At 34.4% G+C, this 25,771-nt stretch overlaps 2 protein-coding genes across 2 annotated transcripts in view; one reads left to right on the forward strand and one right to left on the reverse strand.

The window, feature by feature from the left end:
- LOC108973479 (nuclear protein localization protein 4 homolog) overlaps positions 1-25,771 on the reverse strand; it is a gene marked incomplete in the record, with an annotated part of 62,565 nt that overhangs the window by 21,215 nt on the left and 15,579 nt on the right.
- LOC108973478 (centrosomal protein 224) lies at positions 271-25,574 on the forward strand. The gene is made up of 2 exons (XM_018940776.1): positions 271-353; positions 23,101-25,574. Exon 2 carries the CDS (start codon positions 23,101-23,103, stop codon positions 25,375-25,377), a length of 2,277 nt encoding a protein of 758 aa, XP_018796321.1. The 5' UTR covers positions 271-353; the 3' UTR covers positions 25,378-25,574.

The raw sequence follows: 25,771 nt of genomic DNA on the forward strand, positions 1-25,771 counted from the left end.
AAAAAAAATTTAGAAATCACACCAAATTAAATTAGAAATAAAAATAAGCGTGAAATAAGAAAGAAACAAAAATACAACAAACAAATCAAATGAATTGCAAGAAGTTTTTGCGACAACTAATTGCGAAACAAATGCAGCAAACCGGCGAAAAATTATTTGGCATATGAAATAAGGAAATAAATAACAATAAACAGAACAAAGTAAAAAAACTGCTACAACAGTCTACATCAAAGCACGTTACAACTACAACTACAACAAAACAATAGTACATATAAACGCACACGATGTTGTGTTTATAAACAAATTTTAATGGTTTTTAGCTGTGATATAACGTCTAGCGATTATTCCAAACGGTAGGCAAAAATAAAAGCAACAACAAAATATTACTATAACAACAATGTATTTTTAATTACTTACCTATTTAATTGTGTTACTCGTTCATTAATCTATAATACACATGTATGTGCAGCTCATGTGAGCAATTATATGCAAACGTGTGTGTGTGTGTGAATGTGTGTATGTATGTAAGGTAGTAGTATGTGCATGAATGACATCGCACTGTGCCAAAGTAAACTTGATCATTTACATTTACGATTGTGAGCAAGCAGAAAGGCAATTATTGGTTTTCAGTGTAAAGTCATAATTCAGAAAATAATTTTCCTTGAGGGAAGGCATCGAAAAATTAAATAAAAATATGTGTAGTTTTTACAAATGCGGCATTCATTACATTGCAGTTCTTTTTTCATGCAAAGTATTAATTTTAGATTTTTTTTATTTTCCGAAAAACGAAGTTAGGGCTTCGAAGCAAGCGATACACTATCATCAGCGGAAAGATATTCAACTTGAAAGCGAAGTAACTGCAAATACTTAGCATTGCCTTCCACCTATAATCCTGCCCTTTTATTTCCAAAAACCATTTAATTGATTCCTAATCTTTTGACATTAAGCATTAAATTATAGCACAAGCGAGTATGCAGCAGGTGGTGTGCGACTAACTTCAGATAAGTAATTGGGGGATGAGTGAATTTAATGGTGGATTCGGTTGATATTTGCACTTAAAATGCAATATAAATTCACATTCTATTAAAGTAGTTTGTACACAAATGCTTTTCTGTTGAGTTTGTAAAGCCGCTCACTCAAAAGCTGCATTAGGTTTTTGTGGTGAATTAAATGCACAATTAGCAAAAAGCACTTATGTATGTTTCTACTAAATACATACATACACATATCTGCCTTTATAAGTCTGCGTATGTACTGCAGATAGTCTCTCCATGCTTATTTTTTGAAATGAATTATTTATAAAGACCAGAGCCAGGCATTAAAGAGTTATTGCTTTGGCAAACTTGAGGACAGATGTTACAAATACAAGCAATTAATTCAAGGCTAAAAGTCTTCTAAGCAACTTTCCAGAGAAAATATGTATATTTTGGATCGAAGAAGGCAAAACTAAGAATAATCAAATAATTTCTATAAATGGACTAAATTAACGGTATATGTATATTAATTAGCAAAATTATGAGTTTGTATATGTTTTGACTACAAATCTTTTCACATTTAATTGAAGAAAATATCGATAAATATATAATTGATAGTCAGTGCATAATTGTCAGTACTTGGGAAGTAGAGTAATGATCAAAATATAAACAAATATATAAATTGTCAAAAAAATATGGAATCGAAATAATCATATAAAAAAGTAGACAAAGTATTTGATAGAAAGATCATTGAATAATCAAAATTACTTGCTCGAAAGTTTCTAAACCTTGAACTTTTTAAGGTCTTAAATGCACACCGAACTTCTGCAACATTGAACATTCCGATTAATCTACAGTAAAGCGGGGTTAACACATCAAGGTACAATATCAAATGATTTTCTTTGGGTCTCCCACATCTAATAGGTAAATGCCGCCATTCATGTGCATATTAGGTAAGAAAAATCAAGGTCAATGATGCACACATACAATTCGCCGTATAAATGCACTTGGAAATGACGAAAAAGAGCAGACAAAATGCGACTTGTTGACTGCAACTTAAGTAAAAAGGAGAAAGAAGAAAAGTAACGGTAACAACGATATTAACGTAAGCTCACGTAGTGCCCCACCAAGCTTTGTCGAATGTCAGTATGTCACCATTGTAACGACTGCTAATTTTTGCTCACACGCAGTCACTTGAGAAGAAAGTGAAGGAGGAGATTTCATGAAAACCTCCGGATTTATCATTTTGTGGTGGCAATTGCATGCTGAAGTAAAGAAAGCAACAGATAATATGAAGAAAAACGACCAGAGAAACCCAAAAGAGAGCGAGGGTTAGGCGTGTAAAGCACACATACACACATACATACATATATTCAAACTATTAAGTAAGCTGCGAACGTTCGTATACATTTAAAGTGCGGCAGCATTAATCGAAAATGTGCGGATTTGTGGTGCACGCGCGATATTCACTTGCGTGAATGCATTTACCAAGAAGCAAAAACAGGGGGATGCCAGAAAATCGCATTACACAAAGTATTGACTGTTGCTGCTAGTTGCTGAAGTTGCTGCTACTACCTAGCGTTTATGCAATGAAATAGGAATTCTAAAATACTTGCTGTTTGAGCTTATGCAGCAGGTTAACAGTAAATTACATAGGGTATGTTCGCCTTTTGTTTTGAAATGCATGGTAATTACGTCACGTATAGAATGTGAAAGCAGCTAATGATTCAATTAAAATGCCATAGGCGAATCAAACGCAACGCAATAGGCTCGGCACAAGCTTGATGTAATAAAAAGAGGCTATCAACTCTTAATACAGTTGAGTAGACATTCCGCAATGTAGATATGTATGTAAATTAAATGTAAAATTGTATGTGAGTATTGCTCAGCTTTTACACATTATGATAGATGTCACAGTCTCAAAGTCAACACAACCTCAAAAAATCAAATTTTATCGTTTTTGAAAAACTAATTGTTTATATTAGATATAAGCGGAAAATTTTGCAATTTCATGAGATGGGTATTGCCCTGATTGTCCCACATGTTGATCGTCATTTGTGTCCTCACGACCACTTTGAAAACGTTGAAGCCACTCGCACACTCTAGTACGGGATAGTAGACAATCTTCGCCGTAAACTTGTTTCATCAATTGAAACGTTTCGGTAAAAGTTTTACCAATTTTGAAACAAAACTTAATGTTGGCTCTTTGTTCAAAGCTCATTTTCGCATCGTCAACACAAACATACTGGCACTTAACTTGGGGGCGCTAGAACAAAAAGTCCTGTTTACTTTGGAATAAACCTTGTACGTTAGTTTTTCGCTCTTTAGAATAAGCGATGAAAATCAATTCGCGCCTAAAAGCAAACACAAATATAAAATAAATAAAATGTTTAACATTTTAATGCATTTTTGTACGTCTTTAGAACAACAAAATAGATGGTGCGCGCCTGTCATTCCCGTATCAAGTGCTTTGCCGTGGCCACCAGTATGCAGGCTTGCTATTTCTAACTTACAGGCATTCAAATACTGAATATGATGGTGCGAGAAACGGGTAGCAGCGGCGTGTAAATTATATTGAAACAGTTGAAGACATTTTTGACAAATTAATGACAGCTTTAACAAATGTCAGGCTAGGAGCGAATTCGGTTTGGGGTTGCTTGTCAAAACAAATAAGTGTATAAATAGATTGGTTGACAGTAAAAACAAATATCAGAACTTTGAAAATGATGAGCAGACATTCTTCATACTAACTTATTTGTGCATACTCCAGTGGGAATACATAAAGCGGCAATTACAGCACTCTCGTGTTGTCCGTATACAATCTGCTCCTAAATGTATGCAGCATTCACACTCACGTATATGGTTACATCGAGCTATCGCACGCGCAAGAGTGAATATAAATCAATAATTGCGTATACGACAAGTCGCACCAGCAACTGGGACATACCATACAGCTCGCACGATGCTAACAGCTGCTCTAGTGCCCACACATACTTTTACGCGATATTTATGCAGCGTATTTTTTGCTATTACTGCATGTCACCCACGCGAGTTTTAAAAAGATTTTACAAAAGTAGAAAGGTCGTGGATACCAAAAGTGGCAGACTTGTTAAGGAATGTGTAAATATATGCTGAACCTTAAAAAAAATATTGCAACAATCAGAAAAAATAACCGCTACAATAATATTTTTTTAAAGCGGTTGAGAATTGCTTTTTTATTTCTTATGCCAAGGAAATACTTGAAAAATAACTTCATACATTTCACTCAAACAGACGAGCACTCATTCGTTTTCCGCTTCTGAATCGAGAAATTGCTGCCATTTTACATTTTACACTTGTGGCAGCAGGAAATCTAATTTGTTTTCCATTAGAATTTGCATAAATTGCGGTAAAGTCACGCCATATTTCTGTTGTTACTCTGCATAAAGTATGTATGTGTATGCAAAAATAGCCGAGGGGAAGTGTATGACATTGGCCACCCACTTACTCACTCGCCCACTCAATCAATCAATCAATCGTTGATGTAACGCTCAACAGCACGCCAAACTAAAAGGTTGACAGTCGCCATCTTAGCACCAAACCGCTTTCTAGTCTATCAACCAGTTACTGAGCATAATTGTGAAAATGAGAGCACTTAGCGCTGGATAATTTAGTGTAAGCAAATATATTTAGCTAATTCTTGCAGCATTTTGGTGTAGTGGCATGCAGCTGCCAGATTTATATATCTGGTTTATAATGCAGCGCAAGTGAAATGAGAAGGGCAATTTTACGCTACTTCACTACTTCATGAATAAATTCTCTTTTCGCTGCAAAGTGCTGTAAGTTGGTTGGGATTCTGTCACTTTCGCTATTTAAACTTTTTTATTTTTGTCATAAAACTCACTAAGAATTTATGCAATCATTATGCTCCTTACAAGTTCCGCTCCATCAGGTTTAGCTTAGGCAAATGAAATATATATGAATCCGCGGAACATAAATCCAAAAAAAAGTTCAAACCTAACAGAAATGCATAACCAAATATTTCAAATTTTTTCGACCTTGTTTGTTTAACTGGTTTTTCATTTGGCATTTTTTTTTTTTTTACATTATTTCTTTTCACCCATTTAGATATGCGGGTAACTGTACCAAAGCGCAAATACTTGTACATATGGACATATACATATATACTTACATAATATAAAAAAGAGATTTTCCTTCAACCAAACATCAGACTAAGGGGACAACAAAATTTTTCGCAAAACATTTTTATTTACGGTTATCAAAAGACACTTACACAGGCACATCACTATATAAGCAGGTACACATACAAATAATTACACAAGTATTGTGTTGGAAAGCATATACATGTGTACACTTTCAACTCGGTTCTATTAGATGCTGTTGAGGTCAACTATGTGAATGGATAAAATCATGGTAGAAAGTATAGAAATTACTTTATGAAAACCATAAACAGTTTGGTGAATACAGCAGCCAAAACCTGCCAAACTTATATGTGTATGTGTATATGTATGCGTGGAGGTTGAGTGGCGTACTTGCATAACATAGAAGAAAAACATAAATGTAATATTAATAATGACGTTGGACCGTAAGTCTGGTGGTTGCGAGCGACAACTGCCTTTGCTTGAGCACTTTTGTATAGCTGAAGTGGAAATAAAAATTTTAGACACGTTTTAGTAGCACTTAATTATGCAAAGACGACTTTCGACCTTTTCAGGTGGTTATATAATTATTTGAAGTTGACCAGTTTAGGTCAAGGATTAATTAGTTATAATAGCTAGGCAATGAATAATGAGAGGCGTGTGAGAGCAATTAATATGTAATTATTATGATTTTTTGTCCTGTAGATTCGAGAGAAATTTTGTGAAGTGGATGTGGGTAGATGAAAGTGGTGTTGCTTTATACCATGGATATCAGATGCAAGCTAAATAAGAGAATACATTTAGTAAATATTATTTACTAATAAAAACAAGAAAAAAACGTTAATTTCAGTTTCACCGAAGCTAGAATACCCTTCATATGTTGAAGTTTACTTTACAAAAACTGGATTTTAATCGGTCGTTTGTATGACAGCTATTGGCCATAATGGTCAGATCGGAAATATTTCCTCAGATATTGTAGTAATGCCTTAGATAAACTATATTCCCTGCGAAATTTCGTGAAGATATCTTATCTGATAAAAAAAAATTTTCCATACAAGACCTTGATTGCGATCGTGCAGTTTGACTTAGCTCGTCACGCGGATCATTTATTCATATTTTGTAGGACTACACCGCTTCCTTTTGGATGTTACAAGCTTCGTAGCAAACTTAATGTACACTAATCAGAACATAAATATTTACGACATATGTGTATGATTTCTAATTTAATTTTTTTAAGAAATTAAGATCGTGAAATCTAAAATCTGGCAATTTTATGTTAGCCTTAAAGAACAATAATCGGTATTTGCTTTGAATTTCATAGGAAATACAGACTACATAGAACAAGAATTTAGGGGAATATAAGGGCGAAGGGTTGTTATTTTTTAGAAAAAATTCACAGCTAATTCCGATACAATCCAAAGTCTCGAGAATATTTAAGTAAAGCAAAAAATCTGATAATCTAATCACAGTACTTCTTTCTATTTACATAAATTTATAAAACCACTTAAGAGTTACATACTAAAAAATTGAGAAACGGAATAGAATTGATTTCCCCAGGAATATAACGATCTTTATTGAAATACATGATTTTACTTTGAATTTATTTGCTCTTTTTCGTTTCTGTAAAACCAGAAGAATTCATTCAGTCCAACAAGTATTTTCAATATTGTTAATTAAGTTTTGCAATTTCAAATTTTGGCGCATTTGCAAAATTTCGACGCCCAGAAGATGCAATGCATGAGAAAACAAAAAGGTACAAATGAACCGAAAATGAAGATCTCAATGGTCTTCTACTGTATGCAGATGAGTTTAGAAAATTGAGTCTGTGTGTACGCGCTGAAGGATAAACTTATATCGTATAACCAAAACCAATCAACTAATACTATAACGCACACGCTAACAAAAATATTCAAAAGAAAACAAATTAATATACCGTTGGGGCCCCACACAGCAATAATGTAGTGCGCATGTGTAGGTGTGTTTGAAGGACAGCGCAATAGGAGCAGAAAACGGTGAAATTAATTTATATACATGATGTGCATATATGGCTTTATAAAGTAAAAGAAGCACACACGATGTTTCTTAGAAATATATATGTATGTAAATTCGTCACCTCGTAAGGAAAATATTAAATTGCAATCGATTGGTTGAACCGAAGTTAAAGATTTAAAATTCCTTTGAAATATATGCATGTATATAATACATAGGATCCTGCACCCGAACTAGATCAGTTGTAGAATAAATGGTGAGATCTTAAATATGTATGTGCTGATGTAGTAGAAAGAATATGCATCCGTAAATAAATATAACTGTCAAAACAGCGTGGGCATTTAAATTTTCCTTGCGTGGCGGGTTTAAAACTGATAGCGTGCAGAATCTCATATAAAAGCTGTCAAATAAACAGAAAAAAAAACGAACAGAAATGTGCACGGGCGAGTGTATGAAGGATCCTTGAACTACGCAAAATGAAGAAATTATACTTAAATTATCTGGTTGCTGAACTTCCTTACTTATCGGACTTACTACTAAAATAATAAAGCTGAAAAAGTTGTTGATTCTAATAGTGTCCCCACTACGCAACTAACAACGCATTATTGGCTAAAGTATATAGTTTTTGATGAGAAATATTGTAAAATTCCCGAGCATTCAATGAAATCACAGACTGCTGTGTAGTTGCTACATAGTGCGCGCAATTTCTTTGCAAACAAAAACAAAAAATGCCAATCACCCACCTCAAAACAGCTACCAACTAGTATTAAATAGTTACGTTAGTGACCTCGACCCTCGTCTTGCCACTTCCATTTAACTGCTTAGCTGTGGGTAAATGTGCTAAAAGCAACTATCCATACTATACAAGCATTAAATGTGTTTAAATAAAAATACGAGTACACAAGCATTCGCAAAAACAAACCACAACAACGCCTCCTATTAGCGATACTCGTAGCTTAGTTGAGTTGAGACGTGGTCGGTGGGTTGTGAGCACTTGAAGTACTGCACGCTAAGGATTGCATTTGTTAGGAGCAAAGCACGAGTGAAAACACTACTCTGCTACAAGCACTCAAACACTTATGCTTTGCCTGCATTTGCCAACAACAACAACAAACTGCATATAGTTGACTTATGCGGCAGCAGCGAGCATCTCAAGTGTGAGATCGATTAACCGGCTTTGTGCACATACTCTACACACACATATGTAGAAACATACGTAAAAGTCTGTTTTACAGCATCGACATTGCGCTGTTGTACATGAGTATGTGTGTGGCTGTAGAAAAACATTGCAGAAAATAGTTGGCGATAAGTACATAAACACAAATAGATTAAATGCTTGCGAGTTTGAGGGTTGTGCCTGCATTGGCTAGGCAATGGAAGTGATGACTATATCCGGAAGCAATTCAGCTAACAAATTATTTGAATATAGTATAGTATAGTGTATAGTATGCACTGCAGGATATGTTGGAATGGCAGTTAAACGATTTTCAAATGATTTCGTTAACAAGTTGTTGAACTTTTTTTAATAACACAGTGAAATAAAAGTTAAAGTCTAGAAACCTTTATTAAAAAAATTGTTCATATCCTGGCCATTTTCATGCAATCTTTTGAGGTTACAATGAATCCATTTTGTAAAAGCAAATTACAGTTACCTACAGGCTTTTACATACAAGTTAAAAGACACTAAATGAAACACTAGAACCAAAATAAATAAATTTTAAAACCTTACAGCTGAACGTATTTTTGATCAGAGTTGCATTGTGTCTGGTTTTTACTCGCTTAAATTGCTTATATGAAAAGTAATATGAACCAATGAAATCATTTTAGTTATTTTGACGTAGTGTTGCCACCTGTTTAAACTTATTGGATATTACAATATGGACATGGAACTAAATGCAATGAAGAGGGCTATCAACTGTTTGGAAAAAATTCTGCGAATAAAATGAAGTTAAACCGTTTTTGTATTTTAAATTTTATTTTCCTCTATAATACTAGTTAGCTCAATTGCTTATATATTTTATTTTCTTTATATTTATCAAAGAAATGTGTAAAAATAACACTGAGTAGGTGAACTAGAGCTCGTTGTACGCACCTACATTCATAATATAGCAAAACAAATTATAAAACGTAGATAAGATTCACTCGGAGTCCATAGCAAAATACAAATACAAGAAATATAAATATATAGCAAAAGGAAAACAAACAACCGGCTTGGTGGCAAAGTAAACTGAAAGTGAAACCGTTTAAGCAGAAAATACTCGCGCAAAGTGCTTGAAGTGTACGGCCTTAAGTAAGTGCACCTTCGATTATTTTTGCGGATTGAGTGAAACGAAAAGCGTTATCAACTCAACAATAGCTTTGACCGCGAGAAATGTGCCACTTTTTCACCACAGAACAATCGTTTTTTATCGTTCTTTATTTGCTTTTTATATTGTTCACCAAATTTACTTTTATTACTTATTATAAATTGTGGGCTTCAAGAGCAGTGTTTGCACAATTTTAAAATTTTACTTTTGTCATGCACAGATAATATTGACAGATTTATTGATTTCAAGCGCGCTGTTTACCTACTGGCTTAAATTAAATTCTTTTCCTTGCCAAGGCTGGAAGGCTGTTATCAAAGCGAGAATGGCTATTAGATGTGGTAAATATCAAGGCAAATTCGTACTCCATCAGCGGCAGGCATTTTTGTTTACGCTATTTTAATGCTACGATTATTTCAAGTTCATATTTACTATTATAAATAAACACTAGTTCTTCAAAAATAATAATTTTTTTTACTTCAAAATTCATTCAAAATTATAAAACTACTTACAAACTGCGGCAAAAGTAGAAGAAAAACTGTTGTTTAATGTAGATATGTCATTACTTTTAAACAGAAGAAATTTTTTTTTCAAAAAAAAAAAAAAAAAAATTTCAGAGGCGCAAAAATAATATCCTTATATTTTCAAAACAAAACGTATTTAGCGGATTCAAAAAACTGTCCAACCAGGCACAAAACGCAAGTGCTAGAATTGGCACAGTCTGCCCGTCTCAATAGAAAAAAAATACAAAGAGCCAGCCACATCACCACATTTAAACAGGAAGCAAACAAAAAACTTTCTGAAGAAAAGTACACCACCAAGTTGTCAAGCAGCTTGTAGCTTTGCTTCTGCCAACATTTATAATGAAATATTAAAATAATGGCATTTATTTATAAGCGATTACGTCGCGGAGCATACGCAGCCCGCGATCGCTGAAAGATAATATTATTCTTAACTGCTGCTTGAACGAATCGCAAATAAGCGAGCGAAAATATAGAGGGAAGAAGTGAAAAGTAAAAAATAACTGCAGTAGTAATGAGAAGTTAAGTGAAAAGTCACAAATACAAAGATTAAGCTATGGTGTAGCACAATAGTTTGCGTACGCCATGGCGTATGAGTGACTTGTTATAGTTCAGAGTAGAGAAAATATAATTAAATATTTACGCATGCTATTAAAAACTTCTTGCATTGAAATAATAAGCAGTAAAATTCATAAGCTTACTACGTGTTGCCGGACATACACCCATACGCCTGCCGTTGCTCTTGTTTTGAAGCACATCTCACATTCGCCTTATTCGTTATGACCACAATATGGACTTCCGCTATCAATAATAACATTATAACAATAAGATAAAACACAATGGGGAGAGTGTAATAATGAGGTGAGATCAGCACTTCGCAGCTGCAAGCTCTAATCTAATACAGAACAGACAGTGACAGCTAACTGTAGAGGTATACATTTCCCAAGGTACTCGCATACATACTTATGGGCATTTACAAGATTTAAAATTTCGCAGTAGAGCAGTAAATGTTGAATAGGTTTTAGAGGACATTGGCAAACATTTCCTTTCCCGTTATTTTTTGGGTATGCAAATGCTCTACAACATGAGGAATGGGAACATCCTTGCTCAAGCAATATAAAAGATGGCAGGAAATGTTTGTATAGTATCTAGGCAATAATATGATATGGAAAAATGATACTTGAAATGGATGACTTTGAAGACAAAAACAAGATGGCACATCAACTTAAAGTATTTTTAGAGACATCCTATTAGGAATGAAGGACATCAAATATATATTTTTATAAGCATATGAAAATTATATTTTACAAAAAAAAAAAAAAAAAAAATGCTTCCCAAATACGGTTGCCGTGTCATCGAAATATGTATATGTACGACATAAATCTTCAGCAATTATGTTTGGGAAAGTATTCTTTCTATCTTGGCCTACTGCATTAATTAAAAAAAAAAATTAATGGGGTACTCACAACCTGTCATAAAGCATCGTAAAGATATAAAATTACACATTTTTACACTTGTTTAAAAAAATTGTTGTTGGATCACATACAAAAATGAGTTTACACAATTACAATTTTCCATGCTATGTTTTCGAATCGCTATAACTTATAACTTTATGAGACTATATGAAACCCCTAAATAATTAATGTTAGAATTTACAGTCATTTTATTAGTCACGCAGGCGTATACGCAACTTTTCCAGTAAATGAAATTCAGGGAATCTGACGGGATGCAAATAAAAGAAAAAAGGCAATGAGCCAATACGAGTAGATACAGAGAACAATGTTCTTTGTACATACAAAATTGCGCGTAGTTAATGGTAATGAACATTGATTTCAGACAGAGAGGCGAGTGAATTAATAGAGACCAAAATTCAAAAATTAGTGATGATGTGAAGAAAAGCTTTAGTTAAGGTCATGACATTAAGACTCATGAAAATAGATAAAGAGCAGAAAGAAAATATGAATACTTAAATAATTAGTTCGCTGATAACCATAGGGACAAATAAGTAAAGTCATTAGTACCGACGAGATGATTAAATAATCATTAGTAGAATATAATATGATGAAAATAAACATCAATTATAATAGTCATTATTTACTTTGATTTGTACAGTTAGCAACAAATATGGTATATATCACATTATAAAATACAAAAATGTTTCGTTTTTTAAATTAATTATCCTCTAAATTCATTAAATAAAAGCTATTAGTCCAAATATAGGCTTGAGCCACACAAAACACCCACAACATAGCCTGCCTAACCGCACATTAATCGCCCCATTGGAAACGTAATTTGAAGCTAACAACCGTTTAGTGCCAACAAACAAGGCGTCAACAACACACCGGCTGTTATTAGAGTTTTGAAGCGCTTTGACTCCCCAAGCATTTAATTAATGCTGTTTGGTTTGAAGCTTCGAGTGTGACCACTCATATCGTATAAACACAGAGGGGTCACGTCATGGACAACAGTGTCAGGTGACAAAGTGAATATGCAGTGTGTCCCATGGAAAGCATAAAAATAAATACATAAAAACCCTTTTTGGCAAATGAAACACAGATAAAACCGAAGGGCTGTATTAAACAAAGAGAGTGAAGTAGAAGAAGAAAAAAAAAACACGAACCAGCTAGATTTACATTTTTTCGTTTTGCTTCATGCAAACATATCTTTATGAAGTAATCACAAGATGAAATTTTCACAAATATTTCCTTTAATTTGAATAAATTTCAATTTTGAATATTTTCTCTTCTTTATTAATTTTATTTCTTGTTTTTCTACTGAGTGGCATTTGCCGTAGTGTAATTATGTTGTAATAAAAACGCATAGTACCCTCGTAAAGAAGTCAATCTTACTGAAGCAATGAGTGCGCATAACGACGTGCAACAGTGCGTATGAGCAACAATTGCTGCAAGAGAAATTGACAGTATCATTTGCCTTAAGGGCAATGGAATTCTCATACAATGAATAATTTGATTTATTCTTGCGAACAAAATCACGAAACTCCACAACTTACACGAAGCAAGAAAGGACGAAAATCTAATAAAGAAAGTACCTGTGCGCAAACACATTTAATTAAAACTTTTACAATAGGATACAAAATTCTTGCGCGCAGCATGCTCGACATAGTCGCAAAAAAGTTCTCAAAACGTGTTGAGTAAATAAAAGAATGCGTGAAAGAGCGTGCACGAAAAGCAATCGCACAAAAGTCGTTGGAGAATGTTATTTAGAAATTTTTGTACAAAAATATAGGTATATACATATGTATGTATGTATGTGTGTATATGAATAAGTGTAAACGCTTTGTGACTGCTTTTAGTGAGAAAAGCCATTATTCTCTCAGCTTCAGCGACGCAAGAATTTGCCGCACTTTGGCCACATCAATTAAAATCCAAAAAAGTGGCAGTAACAACGAGCAAAAAGTGAAAGCTGAAAAATACGAGTGTATATTCTCACACAAATTACTATATAACGCTAATTTCAATAGCACAAAGTAATTTATTAAATGAAACACACCTATCTTATATATACCAAGAAATATGTACAAAAAGTCAAAACAACTCTGTATATGTACAAGCATGAAGCGAAATGTTTATTGTTACACATCCACACAACAACACAAGCTCACATATATAAATGAGCGGCACATCAATAACCTGCTGTTGTTATTAACGAGCGATTCTCCAAGAATGTCGTGTGCAAGTAGCGAAGGATCGCTACATTGTTGCCATAATGGTGGCACTGACTGCTAGCTGCCAGTAACATAGCCGTATGTCTTCCCACCAGGCCGTCGCGGTAGATTTCTTTTAAACATTTCATTAAGCAAAATGCTCATTAAAACTGTGCGAGCATATTAAATTACTGACAAAATAATGTTAAAAACGTTGCCGTAATTTGATTCTGCCAAAAATGAAAGCAGAAATTAGCAAGATAGAATAGAGTGAACGAAAAATATGAAAGAGCACATTTATTGTGGGCTAAAGCGAAAAATTTTTGAATTCCGAATTATGTGCCTTTCACCTCATCCTGTGAATTTGAGAATTTTCAGCGAATTTATAAAATCCCTTTGGTAATACAACAATATATAAATTATAAAGTCATGAAAACGATTTATTTGGAACGTTTCTTTGTAAAAACCCGATGAGCCACAGGGCGAATGGGCAACTATTGTTCGTGGAAACTCATAAACGTTTTGACTCACTGCACGTGTACATATGTTAGTATAAACAAACAATCAACGCAAATTCGACAATAAATAAATTGAATTTAATTGATAAAGAATAATAATAAATTTCTGAATTATTAGTAAACAGTAATAAGTATTACATTAATAATTAGTTATTATTGCTATTATATAAAAATAGAACAAGAGTTCGCGGCACTGAATTACACACAATTCAGGAATGGTATTATTATTGTTATATATTGTACTAGCATGGGGAATATTTGATATGTACGTGGCGTATACGTAATATTTTGGCTCACTATTTCCCTCTATGAAATATTCGCCGAAAAACAAATGTAACTGAGCAGTTTTCTTGACGTTAAGTCATCTTTATTAATTACCAAAGCGCCGCAGGGTATGCAATAATGTTTACTAATTAATTTGTATTTCATATTTTTGGGTTTGTAGCAGTCAAACAGCATAAACAAAAGCAATTTATGGAGGATTTAATAGTTTGTGCTTGTTGCTCAACGCGACACACATAACTTAGATTGATATTGATTTCTGTTTAAATATTTACAAAAGAAAATATTACTGCTTCAATTACCATACTTTTATTTATTTGTTTAACAAACATAATACTACAGAAACGCCTACGCGTATATACAGAAAGCAGAAAATGGTCAGCAATGTAAAAAAAGTCAAAAAATAGCTAAAAAGAGCAGCAACAAAAATCTCCACAAAACACTGAGCAAGTCACGAAATAGCTATTTACATATATTAATAAGGGTCGGTTTAATAATTCATCATGCTTGTTTATTTACCATATATGGGTGCTAATATTAGTGAGCATGCGTGGGAATGTGTATGTAAATCAAGTGAAAATTGTGCTTAATGCATTTGAACGAAAACTGGAGGAGAGACATATGTTATTATATAGTAAACAGAAAAAATGTGGCTAAATGCAACAAGAAAACTAAAAAATAAAAAAAAATTAGCAAACAGTATAAACTTGAAAAATTTAATTACCAGATTTTAAAACTAGTTAATTAATAAATAAGTAAAAAATAATATAAACAAATGTAGGTTCATTAATTAATAATAAATTTTTATATCGACACTATTTCCTAAAAGAAAACTTTGAAAAAAAAAAATTCAGTCAATAACAATTACATAATATTGAATATAACTAAAAATGCAATTATTATTGGCGCTGCACAAAAATATCGGTATTGGTATTGAATGTATAAGTACTTGCTTATATATGCATACATACATACATATATATACTCAATCAATACTCAACCCGCCAAAAAGCAGGAAAATGTACATGTCCGAAATCAATTAATGTGATGAACTAATGGGCGAAGTGAAACTGAGTGAGTGGAGTATGTAATGAAATACGAATGAAGTAAGAAAGGAAGTAGAAATGGTAGGTGGAAGTTGAAAACGCTAACTGTTGAGTCAAGCCGACATGATTTAGTGTAAAATTAAATCATAGCAGAAAAGATATGTTCACAATACATACAAACATAGACAAAAACAACAGAAACATTGCATATTTAGATAAACTAATACATATTATTTTATGTTTGTCTTATGCATAGTAGAACCTTTATGTGTTTTATGAAAATCTTTTCAAATAAAAAGTTTTCAACTTTGAACTTTGCACTATCAATTTTGAGGAGGGTAAATATCACTCTATGTAGCTAAACACTTTAACTATATAAATGAGCTCAAATTGCAAAAGCACTCTTTTACTCCGACCAAAAGTCCCAAAATCCCCACCAAACAAGATCATATGCTTTGCCATATTCAAGGACGCCAAGAATTCGCAAGTAATAAGGAAAACGCAGAAAAATTACACATTTTTTCTTTACAAACACATACCAAACGCAGTGTACATGTATGTCTCAAAGTAACAACAAAAATCAACTGAACCGAATATGTGTCTCCATATTTGTGTGTCCATGTGTGTATGTGTGTGGAATAAAAAAATTGTCTGACAATGATTTGCTATCATTGTTACAGTGTGTGAGTAAGCAGGCGTGTTAACTCGGATTATCACGCTTTTCTTATTTAACTGAACTCATGGCGAATGCACGAACTTAACGCGAACGCCACTGACAGCAACACTTACATGCCGACGCGGCAGCGAATAATAGCTGAGTGATACAATGCGTACCTAAGCATGTATAGACCCAAACAGCCAAGGAAAACAATAGCGCGCCAAACATATAGACAACAAAACCACCAACGTCAATGATGACAGTAAAATTGGCGGCAAAAAAAGAAATAAAGCGAATGGAAAGTTGAATAAGCGAAAACAACAGCGGTCTCTCAGTCAAAGAATGAATAAGGAATGTTACGTGCCAAATTTCACAAGGAATTCTTTTACGCCACAAAATATTTGTGGGCGTGTTGCATATACTATACACACATGTATGTGAAGGGATGTCCAACAGTTGCTTCTAATTTTTCTTTCATGGAGTTGCTGGCACGCATATGTGTTTGGAAGGAGGCGTGGTGGCAAGGCATATTGCACGAGGAGGAAACTAACACCAGGATGACAGATACCAAGGGTGGAGAACATTTTCCCATATTGACATACCGACAGGCACTCAAACTTTGCGACAACGTAAACTGCCGCGAAGCCACACAATAGTAGGAGGCAAAAAAAGAGTTCGTGTTGAATTTATTTTTGCTTTCCCTATAGCTTTTACTATAATTGTATCAGTGACATATATTTTGACTGCGTATTTCATTTGTACGCCGTTTTTATTGCTCTTTTTATTATGTTTCGCATTTTTTTATTCTTTCTTCCTGATTTGAATTGTTCCTGTTATAAAAGTTTGATCGTAATCAGTAAATCGATTTATCGATGTTCTGTTTGAAAAAGCTCTTAAATGTAGGCAATATTTATATATGCAGGCATTACTAAACACACACATTTCAGTGGGCTTATAGGCGCAAATGTATAAAGCCTAACACTAGGCGCTTTATGTGATGACAACACATTTGCTTGCGACATTCAATTTCGTATTTTCGCTTTGCATGTCTTTCGCTAACTGAATTACATTTCCACTGAATAAGTGACAATTATTTACTTTTTTCCTTACTATTTGTATTCATTTAATGCTGCCGCGGCAACAATGTTGGTCGTTGGCCGGTTTAGTATATAATGGCTGCTTTCGAGCTTTTATTGCTTACATTGGTGTGGTCAAGGTCTATTGTTTTACTTTCTTTTGTTGCGTGGTGTCATTCGGACAGCGAAACTCTCAATACATACCACTCACACATAACTATATTTTTATGGTGTTTAATAGAGTGAACACTGTTATCATTCCACATGGTAAACTTGCAAACAAATTATGACAAAACGTGTATGAACATGTGAGTAATGTTTGAACACTTGAAAAAATTTCAATAAATTGCGATATTATTAACATAATCACATGCACATTAATATAAATGCTTTCATTAATTATTCCATAAATTTATAAAGAAAGAAATTTTAATTTAAGCTTTGGAATACATATCAATTATATACATATTTAAAAAACTTAAGAGAAAAATAACTATTTCAAAAAACTTAATGATTAAATATCGCTCGGAATACATCTATTTTTATTTAGAAAAAGTTTTCATCAACTTGAGCACTTTTGAAATATTTTTTTTTCCTTTCTTCATTTGGTTTTAGTTTTCTTGGTATTTTACGTTTACTGTTTTAGTATATTTATGCGCTTTCATTTTACTTTATTATTAATAATTCGTTTTATTAACATTTTTTAATATTATATTATTGTATTTTCTAGTTTTAGTTATTTTTATGATTTTATTTTATTTACTTTTTTTTTTTTTTTTTTTTTTTTTTTTTTTTTTTTTTTTTTTTTTTTTTTTTTTTTTTTTTTTTTTTTTTGTTTTTTTTAAGATTTAGGACTTACGAGATATATTCGAAAAAAATTTTTACTTGAATTGGATTTTGAAATTTTATTATTATCTGACTTTTTGTTCGGTTTTTAATTTTTTGGTATGAAATTTCGAAATTCTAAAGAAAAATAAAAACAATATAATTGTACCGAAAGATCATATCCTCTTGATCACATATGCTAAAATTGAAAGAAAATTACAAAAAATGTTTGCCTACATTTAGGCGCAAATATAATGAAACCAATAAAAATATAGTTAAACACAAAATGAAACTAAATTTGAAAATTATGAACTTAATAGAAAAAAACGCTATTTATTTAATAGGAAAGAGCAGAAATGCCAATACAGACACGACTCACTTCACATCGATAATAATGTATGTATTTAATGGTTTCTTACACATTCCCGTTTTCAAATTTCAAAATAAGCCTCCCTAAGTACATATATTTATTTCTGTTTGCATGCGTGCGAATATATGCTCGCGGTGTTCATAAATAAATATAACGGCTATATCAAATTAACAAAACACATTTGTATAACAAAAAAGCAGGGAAATTTGTGACAACATAAAGATAATTCTTAAAGCGATTTGCGCCTTACGACTTCATTTTCGTACTTAACGCAAACAGTGGCAACACAAGTTTCGACAACGTATAAAGGGCGGCAAAGGCAGACGCACAATGTAAAGGGAATTTTTAAAGAAAATTCGTTACTGCCATCAGCTTATCAGCACATTTTATGATTTGCGTTATTTTTGCAACATTTGGCTTTTGTTGTACTCTAAAAGCAAACAAAAGCAGACAGTTGGGCTGCTGTGCTGCATATAATATGTATGTATGTATAAGTTCATTGTGCGGCAAGGAATTTTAACGGAAAGTCAAAAGGAAATTGCCGAGAAAATGAAAGCGGAAAGAGTGTAGCTGTGTCATATGTATGTGTATGTGTGTCTTTGCTGCGCGCGCGCCAAAATACGCCAAATGTCTGCTGCGCTGAAAATTGAAATGTAACAAGGAAAGCGAAATTATTAGTGGCTCCCATTTATTTGCGTTATTTCCGAGAGCGCTATCAGCGACGGCCCAGCACAAAGACAACGGCGACAGTAGACAATTCATCATAATATAAATGTAACAGAAACGCTGTAGACATGACAACGAAGCCCGGCCAGGAGGCGGCGCAGGCAAAGTGCTGCGATGGAAAACCGACAAAATACTGCTAGTCAAGCAGATAGTAAGCTCACTCAGTCAGGCAGTCAGCCGGAGCGCACGCCATTGTTTGCGGCCGTGAGCAATGTGCGCGAGCAAGCTTGAAGGTCGAAGCTGGCATAATTCGTGATCACAAATTACTATATGTGTGTGCGTATGAAGCATACTTTCAGGTGTTGAGCCATGGTATTTTAATGTGAGCATATATACAAGTACTTCAAGCTTGTGCGTGTGAGCGTACACGGGGTTTTATTTTACACATTTTACAAGTCGTGTAGAGATTTGAAAGTTTTCAATTAAAGCAGCGAAACTTACCAGGGCACTTGCAGAGACGATGTTAAACACTAATGCGCACTCACACATATGCGAAATTCGTTCAACTGTTTGCGYGTTATGCGTGAATTTGCAAACAACCATAAGACACAGCACAAAAACTTGGCACTTACCTGAAATGAAAGAAAGTTGTAGACAGAATTTAGAAATGTTGTATTTGCTATCAAATTAATTATAAAAGCTATTAGAACTAATTTTAGAATCACATAAAGAACTGGCGGATATTATCTTTAATATATTATTTTTTAACTAAACATGTCAAAAATATATATTATTGACGAAGTAAAAGCATTTAAAAGAAAGTATAGAAAATCATTGCATACTCTTAGGTTTCATATACAATATATTTATTTATAGTTTCCTTTCCATTCTTTAATGTTTGCGGATTTTGCCTCAACATATTACGCTTTACTTTTATACCAAAAATATTGAAGCAATTTATAAAAACAATATTTTTTTTTTTAATTTTAATTCTTTCACTATTGACTATTTGAAGGCTTTTCTGGTACTTTACTTCAAGCTATCAAAGCATATATGGCACCAAACAAACTTGCCATTAGTAACCGCTCCTATGAACGCATGACTTATGCGCCTAAAAGCTAGCTAAAACTTTGGATTTCTTAGATGCCTGACTCAATTGAAAGTGGAACACGCTCTAGATAAGCAACATGTACATACATACATATGYGAGCAGCCTATTGAGAGCTGGTTCTGTATGCACATACAAACATACTTGTATGCATCACCCACTTGCATTTATTATGTTTTCGTTTGTTGTGCTAAACGCAACAAAGTTTGAAGTAAACTCTTTTTTTGCTAGCTTCGTTGTTGTAATTTACCATGCAAGTTGTTTGTTTGGTCACTTACCTTTTTTTTTTTTTGTTTTTAGTTTCCTTTTTAGTGGTTTTGTTGGCATTTAGCTGGTGCAACCGCAACCGCAAATGTGCATTTTAAAATTCATTAAGCGTAGCGCACACATACATGCTTACGGTACATTTACATAGTTATTTACATTGTATATGTAAACAATATGCGCTTAATTTAAAACGTTTTTATGTGGCAAATGCAAAASTTGGTACATATACATACATTTAGTAATATGTTCATATTTATATTTATGCAGAAGTGCGCCGAATGTGTATTCAGTCATGCATACATGCCATATATTCACACATGTATAAGTTATTATATGCGCATTGTTGGTGTAAAATAGAAATAGAAATGAAGTGATTGAATAATAAATGGAAAGTTTTCAAGCTTTTAAGGAAATTACACCTGCTTGCTGGCTTCAAATTATTTCCAAAAATAATTATGGAAAATTTCCAAAGCAGTGAACTTGCTTTATTACTCAATTACTATTTAATGAATAGTTGTTTTGTTTATGGAATATTAATATGTACATTGCAAGTTTCTTCCATTTAAACATTTTAACAATTGTTTACACTTAGAAATTTCGCCTCACCATATTGTTTCAGAATTATTAAWATCGTTAAAAAATAAAAACCAAACTATTATGTTTATTTGAGTTGTTAAAGTTTTTTTTTCAAGTTATTCCAATTTAGAAATTTAAAAAAAAATTTCGATTAATCTCGAAATTTCTTAATTTTATTTCCATTTTTATATTAAATTGCTGCAGAAACGTACTATGAAAATTATTATAATAGCATAACGAATCTCGAACATTTATTTTCAACTTCGAGATTGGTTTTCCTRTTAGAATAATTTTCAAAGTGCATTTCTGGAAATGGGTTTTTTTTTATAAAAAATCAGTATTTTTTTTGATTAGGTTGAAACTAATTTCTAACTCTCACCCTATATATTGTATATCAAGACACAGAGCACTAAGTGRCAGCCGTCAGAAGTTCAGAAAGAAATTGTAATGTAAAAGTCAAAAATTATTAAACGTCAAAAAAGGTGGGAAGGAAAATAATATAATACTAATATAAATATAATAAATATTTTGTAAACTTGAAAGAAAAAGAAACATAATTAAAACAAAAATCCATTAGGATTTCATGGTTTTTCCAGTTTAACCAAAAATATTATAGGGTAATGACTGAAATGAAAAATGAACACAAATCCCAGTAAGGTAGCGTTGGGTAGAAAAACTTAGGCTTATCACTTACTGAAAGAGAAACTTGAACTGTTTAAGCGAACACACGGATTATCACATTGAAGCTTACCACACGTATATAGAACATACGCAGGGCACACATGTACATACGTATATACGAAACCTTTCGTTCAGTGGGAAATTGCGTAAATTACCATAAAACCAAAATGCACAATCGGGTAGCAACATTAAGTACAGAATGAGAATAAAARTAGAAAAGTCGTAAAAGACAAAGCAAAATGCCAAAGCACATATAAAAACGGCTGGCGAAACCAACAAAAGGATGAAAAAAAGAAAACATTAAAGGGTTTACGGAAAATGGCGAAAAGAAATGTTCATAAAAAAACAGCAACTGTCTGAAGAGGAGAGTGTACGCGAGACGTATGCATACCACAAAACCCATACACACTCAAGATTTGCAGGTTTTCTTGGACACAAGTAGCTGTGGTCCACAAAAATATTCACTTAAAAACAAAATATTGAAATAAGAGCACACAAGATGCGGCTTAATGTAAAATGGCAGGGACCAATTTAGGTGATTAACTTAGTTTTTATAGAATGGAGCGACTGAAAGAGTATGCATATGAAGAGACGCAGAGCTACAATTGCTATACATATGTCGCTTGCGCCTAATTTTCGTAAATATTTTAGTTGTTCATATCAAATCGAGCAGTTTTTTCTTGAACGCTTTTACAACGAACGGACGGTAAATCTGTTTGTGTGTATGTGCTTTTCATAATGTGAAAGAGACCCTTAGGGCAATATACATTATTCCAGCCTGCTATTAGCTGCACGTACAGGCAAAAAAAGCCGTCAGCACGCACTCAGCATTTCATCATGAAGTGCATATGTGTAGTGTTGTGTGTGTGTGAGTTGGTGTGTTCAATTATTGTGATTATCATAGCTACTTGTTGTTTGCGGCTCTTCTAGGTAKGTATGTATGTTGGCCACATTGCGTTTCCCCAGAATCAACAGCCAATTGTCGCAGTTATTTTGTGTTGCTTTGTGCTTTTCGACTGAAGAGGTTCCCAGGAGACTTTTTTGCAGGAGCAGTTCAGTCAAGCTAATGCACAAAAGGTGTTCTTCAAGTACGCAAGAGGGCCTAATCGTATTCGAAAGTGTACCTTTTCAGTGATAATGCGATTTTTGTTTTTGAAAAAGCTTGTGCAACCTAAAGCATACTTATACCTAGCGGTCGATTTTTTGGGCGAAATAGTATACAATACGATATATAACAAGTCGATAAAACTAACTGTCAAACTTATAAACGTTTATCGATAATTTATCGATAAAAATAGTGCTTACATACATATATCTCGATAGTTGCTAACTATTTTTAGTTAAACTTTCTCATGTACTAAGTAGCTAATTTTATGTAATTCAAACTATTCACTAATTTCTCTCTTTTTTCCATGCCACACACACACACACCCACAGATGGACTTGGCGACCGTACCACCGGAGCTTGAAGAGCTCCTCATCTGCAGCTGTTGCCATTTACCCTTCAACGATAACGACGCGCTGCCGAAGCTATTCACGTGTCGCCACTACTTCTGCCTCAAATGTGTCAATTCGTTGCTGCGCGAAGGCAGCGATGAACTCTACTGTGTACACTGCTGGAAGCGTACCGAACTGCAGGGACCCGAGCCACGTACCGACAGTTTACCCACCTACAATGCGATTTTATATCTCACACAGAATTTGACTACGCTTAGTTTTAAAATGAAATGCGGCGAACGTGATCGGCAGCAGCGTTCGTCGTCGATTGCATCGAACGGCTCCACCGGCGCGCTTAGCGGGAGCGGCGTTATTAATAATACTGGCAATAACAACAACAATAACAGCAACAATAGCGATGGCAGCAATGGCAATYTGAGTAGTATTGGCGTTGGCGTTGGCGTTGGCAACAACAACGCCAACAATTTGGACAAATTGAAAATGACCGAAAACTGCATGACGCATGCCATGCCCAACACATTGTGGTGCAGCGTGTGCAATATCTTGCTTTGCCGCGCCTGTGCCGCCACCGAGGAGCATCGCGCACATTTGGTGAAGAATAAAATCGAAGCCAAGGAATCGCTGCACTCGGACATATCAAAAGAGCTGCTCGGCATGCAGAAGACGCTGAACGATGTGCAACATTTGTTATTGAAGCAACGTGATTTTCTGCTCAAAATATTGGAGAGCTGCACCACGCTCAAGACACAAATCGAGGCGGAGCTGCTGAATCATATGCCTACTTTGGAGATTTCCGAAATTCGTGAGAACCTATGCAAGGCGCGTCTTTGTCTCGAGATACTTGACAAGCAGACACCAGCTGAGGCTATGAAGCTCTATGCCACACTGCAYGCCGAGAAGCAGCGGCTCATGGCCAAGTATCAGGAGATGTTCCTGCAATGCAAACTGGACGACATGATACGCAATTGTGGCTATGTCTTCGATTTCGATCTTATCAAGCAGGCACTCGTACAGATGCATAATTGTGTGCTCAATGGTGGCAATTTGGATAACTTCGGTGTRGGCTCGGTAATTGGCGGTCTCAATGGCATAACGACGRCTACTCATCAGAAYCCGGTTTTGCTTTTGGCCAATTATTGCATTTCACAATTGTATTCGCGCCACATGTTGTTGTTGAAGCAACAGCAACAACAGCAGCAGCAACAGCAGCATGCACAACAGCAACAACAACAACATTTGTTGTCCAACGGTTTGCTCACMTCGATGATATCGCACGTGAGTCTCTCCACGGGTACTAACGGAAATTTGCCCACTTCGAATGCCAATTTCACGCATGCAACATATGCACAGGCATTGCAACAGAATCAACCGTCGAACAACAGCGTTGCACAACAACAAGCCAACAATCCAACTTCGCCCGTACACAAGACTTACGCCGACATCATTGCGCTCTCGAGCAAATCTAATGCCAGCCTGCAAACCGCTCAACAGCAGCAACAACTGTTGCAACAACAACAAGCCGTAAGCAGTAGTTTCTCYGAAATCGCACCAATTGGCACACCAGCMACAACATCAAACACATCAGTCGTGGTTGGCGCACAACGCAACAACACTTCACATCTCTTTTCCAGCAGCGATCTCAACGGTTTAGGTCTAAGCTTATTGCATCTGCAACAACAACAGCAGCAGAGTGCTTCGAATACACAACAACAAACGAAATCAACATTACTACTTAACCCCAGCATACACGTCTATCCCATCTACTATTTTAACATCGAAATCAATGGGCAGCACTCCGGCCGCATCCTCATAGAGGTGCGCAGCGACGTAGCGCCGAAAATGGCGAAGAATTTCAATGCACTGGCCACTCAAGAGCTCGGCTATGGTTACAAGGGTTGTCACATTTTCCAGTGTTGGGAAAACGAGAGTATTATTACGGGCGATTTTGAATTAAATAATGGGCGGGGCGGACGCTCGGTATACGATGAGGGCTTTTTTATGCCGGACGACACAAAGATACTAGCCATACGCGGTTCGGTTGGCATGAGGCGAAGTCAAAAGCGWCACGATAATTTAGGTCTCGTTGGTTCACAGTTCCGTATAATTTTAAGAGAAATGCGCGGTTTTACAGGCATATTTGCATTTGTGATCGAGGGTTTGGATTTGGTAGAGAAAATATCACAAACCGGCGATGCAACTGGTAAGCCACAGAGTAGTGTTGTCGTTGTCAGTTGTGGCAAATATCAGTTGGGTTAATTGGGTTAAGTGTCATAAGGGTCAGTAGTAGGGGTTCGATTTTAAGAATTTACTTTGAATAATGGGCACTTTTTAATAAGCGTACGATAGAAAATTACATTAAAATAATATGACCTATGTAAATCATATTTTCAGAATGTTTGAAGATTAGAGCGGGTTTGAAGACACTATTATCAGATTAAGGATCGGGATGGTGATTTTGGTACATTCATAAAAGTTGCTTGAAACTTAATATTATAGAATGCAAGCAGCTTTCGAAAACGTTACTTTTTAAAGCTTTACTTAATTATTAGTTTAAATTTTATTAAATCCAACTTTTGTTTTGGAATTTCGTACAAATTCTCATCAAGCTCCTTACTTAAATTCATTTTGATTAATCGATATATGATATGTA

The sequence above is a fragment of the Bactrocera latifrons genome, unplaced genomic scaffold (genome assembly GCF_001853355.1).
Source record: "Bactrocera latifrons isolate USDA-ARS-PBARC rearing strain unplaced genomic scaffold, ASM185335v1 scaffold_48, whole genome shotgun sequence".
Taxonomy (NCBI): domain Eukaryota; kingdom Metazoa; phylum Arthropoda; class Insecta; order Diptera; family Tephritidae; genus Bactrocera; species Bactrocera latifrons.